The sequence below is a fragment of the Camelina sativa genome, chromosome 3, assembly GCF_000633955.1.
Source record: "Camelina sativa cultivar DH55 chromosome 3, Cs, whole genome shotgun sequence".
Classification (NCBI taxonomy): Eukaryota; Viridiplantae; Streptophyta; class Magnoliopsida; order Brassicales; family Brassicaceae; genus Camelina; species Camelina sativa.
Genome location: NC_025687.1, coordinates 23565759 through 23578460, shown reverse-complemented (window position 1 = coordinate 23578460; position 12702 = coordinate 23565759). Strand labels below are relative to the sequence as shown.

General features: G+C 33.0%; 3 protein-coding genes and 1 non-coding gene across 5 annotated transcripts; 1 reads left to right on the top strand and 3 right to left on the bottom strand.

The window, feature by feature from the left end:
* On the top strand, positions 118-2345 carry LOC104777860 (B3 domain-containing protein REM19). 2 transcript variants are annotated; one of them, XM_010502186.2, is made up of 4 exons: positions 118-504; positions 1002-1341; positions 1435-1634; positions 1755-2345. In XM_010502186.2, exons 2-4 carry the CDS (start codon positions 1107-1109, stop codon positions 2001-2003), a joined length of 684 nt encoding a protein of 227 aa, XP_010500488.1. In that variant the 5' UTR covers positions 118-504; positions 1002-1106; the 3' UTR covers positions 2004-2345. The 2 variants fall into 2 exon arrangements, with proteins under 2 accessions (XP_010500488.1, XP_010500487.1); XM_010502185.2 differs by having other exon boundaries at positions 121-471.
* Positions 2450-3920, bottom strand: LOC104777862 (B3 domain-containing protein At1g49475-like). The gene is made up of 3 exons (XM_010502187.2): positions 3395-3920; positions 2841-3292; positions 2450-2756 (listed from the first exon to the last, which is right to left on the bottom strand). Coding segments are annotated over exons 1-3 (597 nt in total). The 5' UTR covers positions 3539-3920; the 3' UTR covers positions 2450-2755.
* LOC104777859 (transmembrane protein 45B-like) lies at positions 4230-5479 on the bottom strand. Its single transcript, XM_010502184.2, has one exon. It carries the CDS (start codon positions 5411-5413, stop codon positions 4505-4507), a length of 909 nt encoding a protein of 302 aa, XP_010500486.1. The 5' UTR covers positions 5414-5479; the 3' UTR covers positions 4230-4504.
* Positions 10927-11011, bottom strand: TRNAY-GUA. Its single transcript is given in 2 exon segments — positions 10927-10962; positions 10975-11011. It is a non-coding gene; the product is annotated as a tRNA-Tyr (tRNA).

The following is a 12702-nucleotide window of genomic DNA, read 5'->3' as shown; positions in this document are numbered from 1 at the left end:
AAAAAAAAAAAAAAAAAAAAAAAAAAAAAAAAAAAAAAAAAAAAAAAAAAAAAAAAAAAAAAAAAAAAAAAAAAAAAAAAAAAAACGAGTCGTCAACTCAGCGATTCCACCACTACAGAGTCAAAGGACACACAAACAGATTGAATCGCTCGAGCATTTTTTTTTGAAAATGGTCAAGTTGGGATTTTTATAATTTTGGGTTCGGGTCAGTCTGCTCAACTCATCACGGTTTAAACCAGACAGAGAGAGATAAAGAGATAGAGTGTGTTTGAGCCCTTTTTGACCATTAAGCATAAACTTCAGATCTGAGAAAGAAAAAAAAGAAAGAAAAGGGTTTGGCTCCGGCGTCGTTTAATGATCTCTCTCTCTGGTCCCTCTCTTTCTCTTTCACTGTTTTTGATTAATCTGTCACGCTCCTCTTCCTTCCACATGTTTTTTCTCTAATCCTCCTTCCTTTTACTCAATCTCCTGGTAAATTTTGCTTCTTCTTCTTTAATTTCAAAGGTTTCTCTTTCTTTTTTATAATTTTGGTTTCGCTGTTTTGTTTCTGTGCAATTCTGATTTGTGGATGTGGTTTATTGAATACTGTTATAATCAAAGATGTGTGTTTTTCTTTTTGGGTAATTCTAATCTTGAGTTAGGAGTCTGAATCTAGTCTTAGATTTGTTGGTGATCTAGTCTCAGTTAAGTTTTGACATCACCACATACTGTCAGTATCTGTCAGATTTATTCAAGGATATAGGATTTAATTATAGCCTTCAGAGTTCAGACTATTGATTTGACTTGGGTCTCTCAGTTATGAAGACTATATAAGTGGACTTCATAGATCTGTTACTAGTAGTATCTTGGATTCGGGTTTTTATTCAGCCACTGTGTTTATGAATGCTCGTTGTTGATTTCTATATGAGATATGTTAGGTTTATAATATAAGAGGATGAGCTTTCTTGTTGCTGTTACATTCACTGTGTACCTCTGATATGATCATGTTTGTTTGCATGTAGGGTTAATAAAGGTTTCAAGAGGGGTTGTTGGCAGGATTGGGGAGTGTCGTATTATTACCCGCGGAAGACTCTGAGATCTACGCCTACCATTCTAGTAGTGCTCTTATGGACATGAACTCCGCACAGAATCATTTCAGCAAACGCGCTCGATTGTTTGAAAACCCTAACGACCGAGATGCTAGGGTCATGTATCCATCGAACCCTACATCTACTGAACCTGTGAATAGAGGAGGTTATGGTGGTTCTACAGCCATCCAAAGCTTTTTCAAAGATTCTACACCTGAAGAAACACCCAAAGTGCTTAAGAAGAGAGGAAGGAAGAAGAAGAATCCTAACCCTGGTATGTTTCAGAGACTTACTCTTTTAATTAGGCACATTGGCTTTTTTGTTCTGAGGAGAGTCGAAAAGATTTATTGTTTTTGGTTATGCGCAGAGGACATAAACTCTTCGACACCTGGTGGAGATGACTCCGAGAACCGTTCAAAGTTCTACGAGAGTGCTTCTGCTCGAAAGAGAACTGTAACCGCAGAGGAAAGAGAGAGAGCCGTCACTGCAGCCAAAACATTTGAACCAGCTAATCCTTTCTTTAGAGTTGTTCTGCGACCATCATATCTATACAGAGGCTGCATCATGGTAAAACACTTTCTCACATATTATAAATCAGGTTGAAGATTTGGGTGAAAGGCTTAATCTTTTTACCATGACCTGTTTCTTAAAGACATCTTTGTTTCTTTGTCTTTGGTTTTTCAACAGTACTTGCCTTCTGGGTTTGCTGAGAAGTACCTAAGCGGGATATCTGGTTTCATCAAGCTCCAGCTCGGTGAGAAACAATGGCCAGTGAGGTGTCTTTACAAAGCAGGAAGAGCTAAGTTTAGCCAAGGGTGGTATGAGTTCACACTCGAGAACAATATAGGCGAAGGAGATGTATGTGTCTTTGAGCTACTCAGGACTAGGGATTTCATCCTGAAAGTCACTGCCTTTCGCGTCAATGAGTATGTGTGACCAAAAAAGATTTCGCTTTCATCAGTGATCTTGAAGGTAGCTTTCCAAAGTCAAATTTCATGTAGGGTATCTTAACCATTCTCTCTCTCTCTCTCTCTCTCTCTCTCTCTCTCTCTCTCTTGCATTGGTTCCTCTCTCTCTCTTGCATTGGTTCTCTCTGTTTTAGTAGTGTTTTGAGTGAAATTTCAGGTTCCTATGTTTCAATGTGGATAAGTATTTGACGATTATAATAACCTCGAGTGGAAAACTCTTTGTTTGAGTGGTAGTTAGGTTCAAAAGTAGAGTTGTATATACTTTTATCTTTATGAGGAGAATTATGTTGATGTGATATCTTGATTATGATGGGTTTTTGTGTTTGGATCATAGTTTCCATTTCTCCATAAATTTAGTGAGTGAAACTAGTGGCTTAGTTAATTAAACTGTGAGATAGGAAAGAGGCATGATACTTAATTTTACATATACCTTATATTACACAAAAGGATCTCAAAAGTTAGCCGAGTTCTTACAAACGATTAAGCTAAAGCTTCTGCCAGATTCAGAAAGGGCAAGCATTTTCCACTACACACATAATAATATTACACAAAAGGGGTAACCACAATCAAGATTCCAAACCGATAACTACTGTCAAGAGCTTAGAAACCGCAGAGATCTTTGTTAGGAAAACATGTCACAAACTTGTAAAACCTTCACTTATATACCTCCTCGTGACTGCCTTTATCTGCTTTAACATTCAATCAACCTCTTCAACATCATCTACAACAAAGAAGAAGAACAATAACAAATCACATAGAAGACACAAACAAAACCTACAAAATCTTCTTAAAAAGAAGTTTTTACCAAAATGATGCAAATTTCTCAGACTTAACGCTGACTCTTTGTATCCTCTTCTTGTTCTTCAACAATTCATCCAATTCAATCACTCCTTCACTCTCACTACTTTCAAATCCAGCAAACCCTTGTTCATCATCATCATCCATAACTTCCATCACTTCTTCTTTATCATCATCATCACTTTCAATGACATAAACTTTGTCCAATGGATACTCAATCTCAGAAGCAGTCACATCAAAGATCACAACACTAAAACTAGACTTCCCTTTGTAATGAAAAAACAGAAAATGACCTTCACTCAAAGAATGAGCCTCAGCAAACTCACTCCAACCTTTCTCAAACCAGACCTCATTACCAATCCGTTTGATCCCAATCGAACGCTTGAAACCCACAGGAGTCTCGAGAGTCACATTGTCAGTGAGTTTGGGACCTAATCTTACAAATCTCTCCGGAATTTTCTGTGAAAATCCCCACACATGCAAGAAAGTTTCTAATTCTTAGTAAAAAAGATTGGAAAAATAAAATAAAAATAAAAGTGTGTAAAAATGTTATTGTTTTACCATCATTTTTTCCTTGATAGTTGAAAGATTAATAATCTTGATGAATTTTTTCACCGCCGGTTCTGGCTCCGGTGTTAGACGGCGTTGAGATGCTGCCGACGTGATTCGAACCGATGATCTCCGAGTAGTAGGCGTGTTCCTCATTTTTTTCTTGACAAGAAGAAATTTCTTTACTCCCAAGACTGAGAGAGGAAAATGGAAAAGTGAAGAGGATAGATACACTTTTACTTCATTGTCGTGTTATATCGCATGATTCATTATTACACAATGGAAAAAGTTAACTCTTTTAGATTCCCAAGATTCTTTATTTATTTTTTCATAAATTTCTCCACCAAAAATCAGAAATATTTATTTTGTTGATAAAAAAAAAGCTAAAAGGGAAGGTTTACTGATAATAAATAAAGTAGGGCTGGCCTGAGAAAACGGTACAAAGGAAGTAAAAACTAAAAATTAGTTGAATATAAACTGCAAATTGTGAATAGATTTTTTTTGAATGATGTTAATATATATAATGTTTTTTCTGATTTCAAATTTATCAAAAATATATTTCTGTATATATTAGTAAGAAGATACAGTTAAATTCTTTGCTTATTTCAATATTTGCTTTTACAAGTTTGGTTTTGTAAAAATTTATAAAATTTCCTTGTAAATACCTTTTTGGTGGAATAAAGTTATGTTCAAAAATCAAAATGATATACTCGTATATACGTATACTTGATAGTCTTGAAATATATATATATATAACATGCATGTATATCCTCTGCAGCCAATTTCTTTTTTCTTATACTGAATATATATCTTTTTTGTTTTTCTGTTTAGCAGGAATTAAGGCAGATTAGTGAAAGAGTCAAATTAAATTTTCAAACCTGTAACAAAGTTGTTGTATATGCTAATTTTGTTCTATATCACAAAGCATGCGAAAGGGTGCACTATTTTAAGTATCTTTAGTGCGTTACACTCTTTTCCCTCTTGTAAATATGTAATTTATGTAACTATTAGGGCTACTTATTAGTGTATTACATATATCTACATAATACATCATATTCTATTCAGATGATAAAGTAAGGAAAATCTAATGTTGATCGGAACTGGCGGGTGCTTAAGGAAAATCTAATGTTGATCGGAACTGGCGGGTGCTTCGACCGTCACGGTTGCAGAACGGTCACTTCCTTGCCGGCAAAGACGCTCGTACTCCGACGATGACCTAATCTTAGGCAACGCAACTTTACCGGAAAACTTGAGGCACAAGGCACATGTAATGATTAGTATAGCAGACAACATCCAGCTAAACTGAAGATTCGCCAATGCTTTTGCCCTGACCTCAGCACCAGGAGACTCACAAGCCACCGCACTACTATGAACAACACTTCCTCGGTTATCGTCTGTAGATGTTGACATGTTACTCACGCAACCTCTAGGAACATACTCTGGGATCCAAAGCATGAAGCCCATGTTCAAGAACCAGCATCCTTGAAACATAACTGAGATTGGGAGGACTAGAGCCGCAGAGAAGGATTTAGGGAAAGAAGCAGAAGCTAGAGCCGAGGAGAAAGAGACGAAAGCAATGAGTTGGAGAAGGAAATGGTAGTGACCTTCAAGACCTGAATGATCAGTGGAGTGAAAATGAAGTAGGAAGAGTTCTTGAGCGAAGACAGAAGCAGAGAGAACTCCGATTAAACCGGAGAAGAGATCTGAGCAAAGGGTTAGCTCGCAGAAGAGAGCGAAACACGCGAAGATTATGAGATGGAGGAACATGGAAGCATGTTCTAGGTTGTCTGGTTTGAAAGAGGAGAAGTTGAAATTAGGGAAATCTAGGGTTAGGAGAGTGATGGAGAGGAAGGAGAAGAGGAGAATCAATATAAGCTCGAGATGTTTGAGTTTAGGGAAAGGGAACCAGAATTTTGCAGAGAAGGTTTCAGGGCCTTTAAGACAATAAGATCTTATGATGTTGAAGAGATGCCAAAGACCAAGAAGTGCAAGTGAGAGACCGGGAACGAAGTGTCCTAAGAACGTTCCCATTCCAATGTTTTTAAGTTTCGATTGTTTTCAAAAACAATAAACCGTTATTGTGGTGTTGAATGAGGTTTTTGTGATGAAGTGTTTATATAGATGGGGGAAACCTTATGTGGTTGCGTGACGGAAACTACCACTAATAAAGCTGAGGAAAAAAAGAAGAAAAGGTGGCTTGACCAATACGTAACACTTTAAGATTGTGGTGATGAAAATAAAGAAAGTAACTTCGTTATCAAAAACTTTAGTTAACGAAACAGAGCAAAGCATTCGAAAAAAACAGAGAGCAACTTAGTGTAGTTTTTATTCATTCAAATGCACTCCTTTTTTTCTTATTCAAACTTTTGATTTTTTTTTTCTTTTCAAATAGAAACTTTAATGTTTATAAGATAGTGATAAACTGATAACAAAAGGTTCGTGCATGCATATGATTATTTTTGCACGAATTTTAGAGATGCAAAGTCGAGTATGACTTCTTGGAATGTAAAGTTCAGTTAAATTCATGATTCATCGATGCTTAATTATGGTGAGTTCAATTGGTTGGAAGGATTAATTGTGTCAATTATTTTTAATTGATGTATGGCACTACCTTTTAAAGTGTTTTTTTTTAAAATGCATGTTGTCTATTAAAATTACAAAAAAAATGATGGAATATTCAATTTGAGTTGAAGATCCAAAGTAATAAATGTAAAATAATCTTGTATGCAAAGCAGGACTAAACCACTTTTCTAGAGAAGTTCTGAAATTTCTGTATAATAAGATTGTCACTGAGATTCAATAATATTCCTTTTTTGATGTAATATAAAACAAAACGATATTAATGAATCAATTGACCTAACTTTTGATTAAGATACCCAACAAAATAAAGGAGGAGCCAATGAACTATTGAGGGGATAGATCGGAGTCACTCTCCATCTACTCCAAGTGGAAACTAAAGAGTGTTTCCACTTCCTTAGAAAATGGCAATTACAATGAATCCATTTACTACCCAATCTAATTATGCTTTTAATTATGATTTCTATTAAGAAAACAAATTTAGTTTCCGAAATGAATAGAAAATAGCAAATCGTATGCTATCATGTTTTATGCGTTGAATTAACTTTTTAATTTATGTATTATCTTCTATAATTAAATTGGTTAGAGCTTTTTTTTAATGATAAAAAGATGGTAAAATAGTTAAAAGATATTAAAATAGTTAAGAGTTTTTAAATGATGAAAAAGATGATTCAAATAGTTTATAAATGTAAGAAATAATGGTACAAGATAATAATACGAACATACACAAGTTGATGGTGCCGTCTTTAGTATCACTTTTGGATTAGTAACCATATCAGCTTAGTTTACATATTTTACGATCAAAGAGTTACCAAGCACATGATTCATCATTCACATGATCACATCTATAGTGATCCAAAATTAGGTTGCTGTCGATTGAAAAATGATTCCACGAATGGATATAGTGAAAGCCGATCGATCAGTATTATCTTGATGTTAATACCAAACTAACAAAAACTTGATTGCCATTGTGTTAGGTTTATGATTTTACAACACTAGCAGGATTCATGAAACGTAAATTAGGTAATATTGGGAGATGGTGAACCGGAAATTTACCGAGATCGACGGTCGAGATGATAAACCCTAAAATGGAAGTTATGAAAATATTAGATAAATATTAATATTGGTTCACGAAGTTTAGCATTATCAAGAATGTACAAAGAATATTTAGTTTACATTTATCCTTATTTTTGTTTAGGAAACTCATCTCTATATAAGAGAATGTATCTTGTACAATTATGATCATGAGAGTCTAATACAATTCTTCCTCTAACACATTATGTGTCTTTACTCTCATCAAATCTATCACGTAAATATTGGGTTGCGTAAAATAAGAAAAATGGTAGAGAAGCAAATAAAACTAGACAAATAAACGTTTTGCAGATCGTTTAGTTCCAATAATTACTAACTAGTTAGTGCTAAAAGTAGAAATTGGTTTATTGTTTATACGAACTATGGATCTATTGGGCTTTCCAAGGAAAAGAGCTCTTGGGCTTTTCTTCCCAAGAATTCAAAACAAAAGAGTTCCTTATTTTTGTTTAGGAAACTCATCTCTATATAAGAGAATGTATCTTGTACAATTATGATCATGAGAGTCTAATACAATTCTTCCTCTAACACATTATGTGTCTTTACTCTCATCAAATCTATCACGTAAATATTGGGTTGCGTAAAATAAGAAAAATGGTAGAGAAGCAAATAAAACTAGACAAATAAACGTTTTGCAGATCGTTTAGTTCCAATAATTACTAACTAGTTAGTGCTAAAAGTAGAAATTGGTTTATTGTTTATACGAACTATGGATCTATTGGGCTTTCCAAGGAAAAGAGCTCTTGGGCTTTTCTTCCCAAGAATTCAAAACAAAAGAGTTCCTTATTTTTGTTTAGGAAACTCATCTCTATATAAGAGAATGTATCTTGTACAATTATGATCATGAGAGTCTAATACAATTCTTCCTCTAACACATTATGTGTCTTTACTCTCATCAAATCTATCACGTAAATATTGGGTTGCGTAAAATAAGAAAAATGGTAGAGAAGCAAATAAAACTAGACAAATAAACGTTTTGCAGATCGTTTAGTTCCAATAATTACTAACTAGTTAGTGCTAAAAGTAGAAATTGGTTTATTGTTTATACGAACTATGGATCTATTGGGCTTTCCAAGGAAAAGAGCTCTTGGGCTTTTCTTCCCAAGAATTCAAAACAAAAGAGTTCCTTATTTTTGTTTAGGAAACTCATCTCTATATAAGAGAATGTATCTTGTACAATTATGATCATGAGAGTCTAATACAATTCTTCCTCTAACACATTATGTGTCTTTACTCTCATCAAATCTATCACGTAAATATTGGGTTGCGTAAAATAAGAAAAATGGTAGAGAAGCAAATAAAACTAGACAAATAAACGTTTTGCAGATCGTTTAGTTCCAATAATTACTAACTAGTTAGTGCTAAAAGTAGAAATTGGTTTATTGTTTATACGAACTATGGATCTATTGGGCTTTCCAAGGAAAAGAGCTCTTGGGCTTTTCTTCCCAAGAATTCAAAACAAAAGAGTTCCTTATTTTTGTTTAGGAAACTCATCTCTATATAAGAGAATGTATCTTGTACAATTATGATCATGAGAGTCTAATACAATTCTTCCTCTAACACATTATGTGTCTTTACTCTCATCAAATCTATCACGTAAATATTGGGTTGCGTAAAATAAGAAAAATGGTAGAGAAGCAAATAAAACTAGACAAATAAACGTTTTGCAGATCGTTTAGTTCCAATAATTACTAACTAGTTAGTGCTAAAAGTAGAAATTGGTTTATTGTTTATACGAACTATGGATCTATTGGGCTTTCCAAGGAAAAGAGCTCTTGGGCTTTTCTTCCCAAGAATTCAAAACAAAAGAGTTCCTTATTTTTGTTTAGGAAACTCATCTCTATATAAGAGAATGTATCTTGTACAATTATGATCATGAGAGTCTAATACAATTCTTCCTCTAACACATTATGTGTCTTTACTCTCATCAAATCTATCACGTAAATATTGGGTTGCGTAAAATAAGAAAAATGGTAGAGAAGCAAATAAAACTAGACAAATAAACGTTTTGCAGATCGTTTAGTTCCAATAATTACTAACTAGTTAGTGCTAAAAGTAGAAATTGGTTTATTGTTTATACGAACTATGGATCTATTGGGCTTTCCAAGGAAAAGAGCTCTTGGGCTTTTCTTCCCAAGAATTCAAAACAAAAGAGTTCCTTATTTTTGTTTAGGAAACTCATCTCTATATAAGAGAATGTATCTTGTACAATTATGATCATGAGAGTCTAATACAATTCTTCCTCTAACACATTATGTGTCTTTACTCTCATCAAATCTATCACGTAAATATTGGGTTGCGTAAAATAAGAAAAATGGTAGAGAAGCAAATAAAACTAGACAAATAAACGTTTTGCAGATCGTTTAGTTCCAATAATTACTAACTAGTTAGTGCTAAAAGTAGAAATTGGTTTATTGTTTATACGAACTATGGATCTATTGGGCTTTCCAAGGAAAAGAGCTCTTGGGCTTTTCTTCCCAAGAATTCAAAACAAAAGAGTTCCTTATTTTTGTTTAGGAAACTCATCTCTATATAAGAGAATGTATCTTGTACAATTATGATCATGAGAGTCTAATACAATTCTTCCTCTAACACATTATGTGTCTTTACTCTCATCAAATCTATCACGTAAATATTGGGTTGCGTAAAATAAGAAAAATGGTAGAGAAGCAAATAAAACTAGACAAATAAACGTTTTGCAGATCGTTTAGTTCCAATAATTACTAACTAGTTAGTGCTAAAAGTAGAAATTGGTTTATTGTTTATACGAACTATGGATCTATTGGGCTTTCCAAGGAAAAGAGCTCTTGGGCTTTTCTTCCCAAGAATTCAAAACAAAAGAGTTCCTTATTTTTGTTTAGGAAACTCATCTCTATATAAGAGAATGTATCTTGTACAATTATGATCATGAGAGTCTAATACAATTCTTCCTCTAACACATTATGTGTCTTTACTCTCATCAAATCTATCACGTAAATATTGGGTTGCGTAAAATAAGAAAAATGGTAGAGAAGCAAATAAAACTAGACAAATAAACGTTTTGCAGATCGTTTAGTTCCAATAATTACTAACTAGTTAGTGCTAAAAGTAGAAATTGGTTTATTGTTTATACGAACTATGGATCTATTGGGCTTTCCAAGGAAAAGAGCTCTTGGGCTTTTCTTCCCAAGAATTCAAAACAAAAGAGTTCCTTATTTTTGTTTAGGAAACTCATCTCTATATAAGAGAATGTATCTTGTACAATTATGATCATGAGAGTCTAATACAATTCTTCCTCTAACACATTATGTGTCTTTACTCTCATCAAATCTATCACGTAAATATTGGGTTGCGTAAAATAAGAAAAATGGTAGAGAAGCAAATAAAACTAGACAAATAAACGTTTTGCAGATCGTTTAGTTCCAATAATTACTAACTAGTTAGTGCTAAAAGTAGAAATTGGTTTATTGTTTATACGAACTATGGATCTATTGGGCTTTCCAAGGAAAAGAGCTCTTGGGCTTTTCTTCCCAAGAATTCAAAACAAAAGAGTTCCTTATTTTTGTTTAGGAAACTCATCTCTATATAAGAGAATGTATCTTGTACAATTATGATCATGAGAGTCTAATACAATTCTTCCTCTAACACATTATGTGTCTTTACTCTCATCAAATCTATCACGTAAATATTGGGTTGCGTAAAATAAGAAAAATGGTAGAGAAGCAAATAAAACTAGACAAATAAACGTTTTTTGCAGATCGTTTAGTTCCAATAATTACTAACTAGTTAGTGCTAAAAGTAGAAATTGGTTTATTGTTTATACGAACTATGGATCTATTGGGCTTTCCAAGGAAAAGAGCTCTTGGGCTTTTCTTCCCAAGAATTCAAAACAAAAGAGTTCCGACCTGCCGGAATCGAACCAGCGACCTAAAGATTGTCTGCCAACACTACAGTCTTCCGCTCTACCAACTGAGCTAAGGTCGGCTACGTTTGTTACGTCACTAAAGTTATTTATATTCGTATTTACATATTAGCTATAACATTAAATTGATTCGGATTGATTCACCTTACGGATTGTAGCATTTTTAAATTCATCAATTATAGCATATGTATATCCATGGATTTATAATATTTGGTTGTTCGGGGTGGGCGTTCGGATACCTTTCGGGTTTCAGGTCGGGTATTTCGGGTTTTTGGGTTTTCAGGTTTAAAAACATAAGACTCATTCGAATATTTTTAGATTTCGGATCGGGTTCGAGTAAACACCCATCGGGTTTATGTATTTTCGGGTTTTACCCAAAGTCTCAAATTATAATTTGGGTTCGGATCTGATTTATAATTTTTTAATCCAAACCAAAGTAAAAGAACCATAAATCAATCCAAATTCATTAAAAATGATTATAATCATAATTTTTTTTAAAAAAACAAAGTTATCAAACCAAATTGAATTCATGTAAAGATCAAGGACAATTCTAAATAACAAAATACCAAATTCACAAGCCGATAATTTTTGACTTCTTAAAACATCAAACGACATCAAATTCAAAGTTAAAACTATATAATCTATCTAAACTAACATATGAAAATTGACATATTTAAAAATATAAACTAATTTATCTTGTAAGTTATAATAGTGATTTACAAGTTTCAGAAGTAATTTTATAATCACTATTATAACTTACAAGATAAATTTGAAACTTGTAAATTTTATAACGACATCAATTAGTTTAAAAATGAAAACTAATTTATCTTGTAAGTTTCGGGTATTTGTTCGGGTGTTCGGATATACCCAATCGGGTTCGGGTATCTATTTCATTTACTAAAAACATCCAATTGGATATTTTAAAGTTCGAATTAATCGGGTTCGAGTTAAATTTTTGGGTTTTGATATTTTGCCCAGCCCTATTCGTATATGGTGAATTTTATTATCACCAATTATTTAATACAAATTATTCGTAGGATCTCATGATTTTTTTTTTAATAATTGGTGAATCTAAAAATCACCGTATACGAAACAACCAAATATTATAAATCCATGGATACACACATAAAAAATGCTACTTGATTTTATAACTTTATTGCTTGCGTATGTTCATCAATCATCAACACAATAAGATATCACATTCTAATCCAAAAGGATCACCTCAGTTTCAAGAATCTGAACTAACAAATCTTCCTTACGTATTACAAATCTGTAGTTGCAATGTTTATATATTCCAAATTTCCAAAATAACATTTAAAAAAAACAACAATCCAAAATTAAATTTAAAAAGATGGAATTTTCACATTCAACAATAACCACAACAACCATAGAGAATAAAGAGCCCATAAAAAAAAAAAAATAAATAAATAAAGAGCCCATAAATATATATACAAAGTCACATTTATTACATTTTCTTTTTATCTTTTTTATTTCTCCTTGTAGCGGAATCTTTTACTTTCCATTCTTTTCTCCGCCTTCTTTCCTCTTCTGGTTTCACATGATTTAAAAGNCCAATAAGATATCACATTCTAATACAAAAGGATCACCTCATTTCAAGAATCTGAACTAACAAATCTACCTTACGTATTACAAAATCTGCAGTTGCAATGTTTATATATTCCAAATATCCAAAAAAACAATAAAACACAACAACCCATAATTAAATTTAAAAAGATAGGACTTTCACATTCAA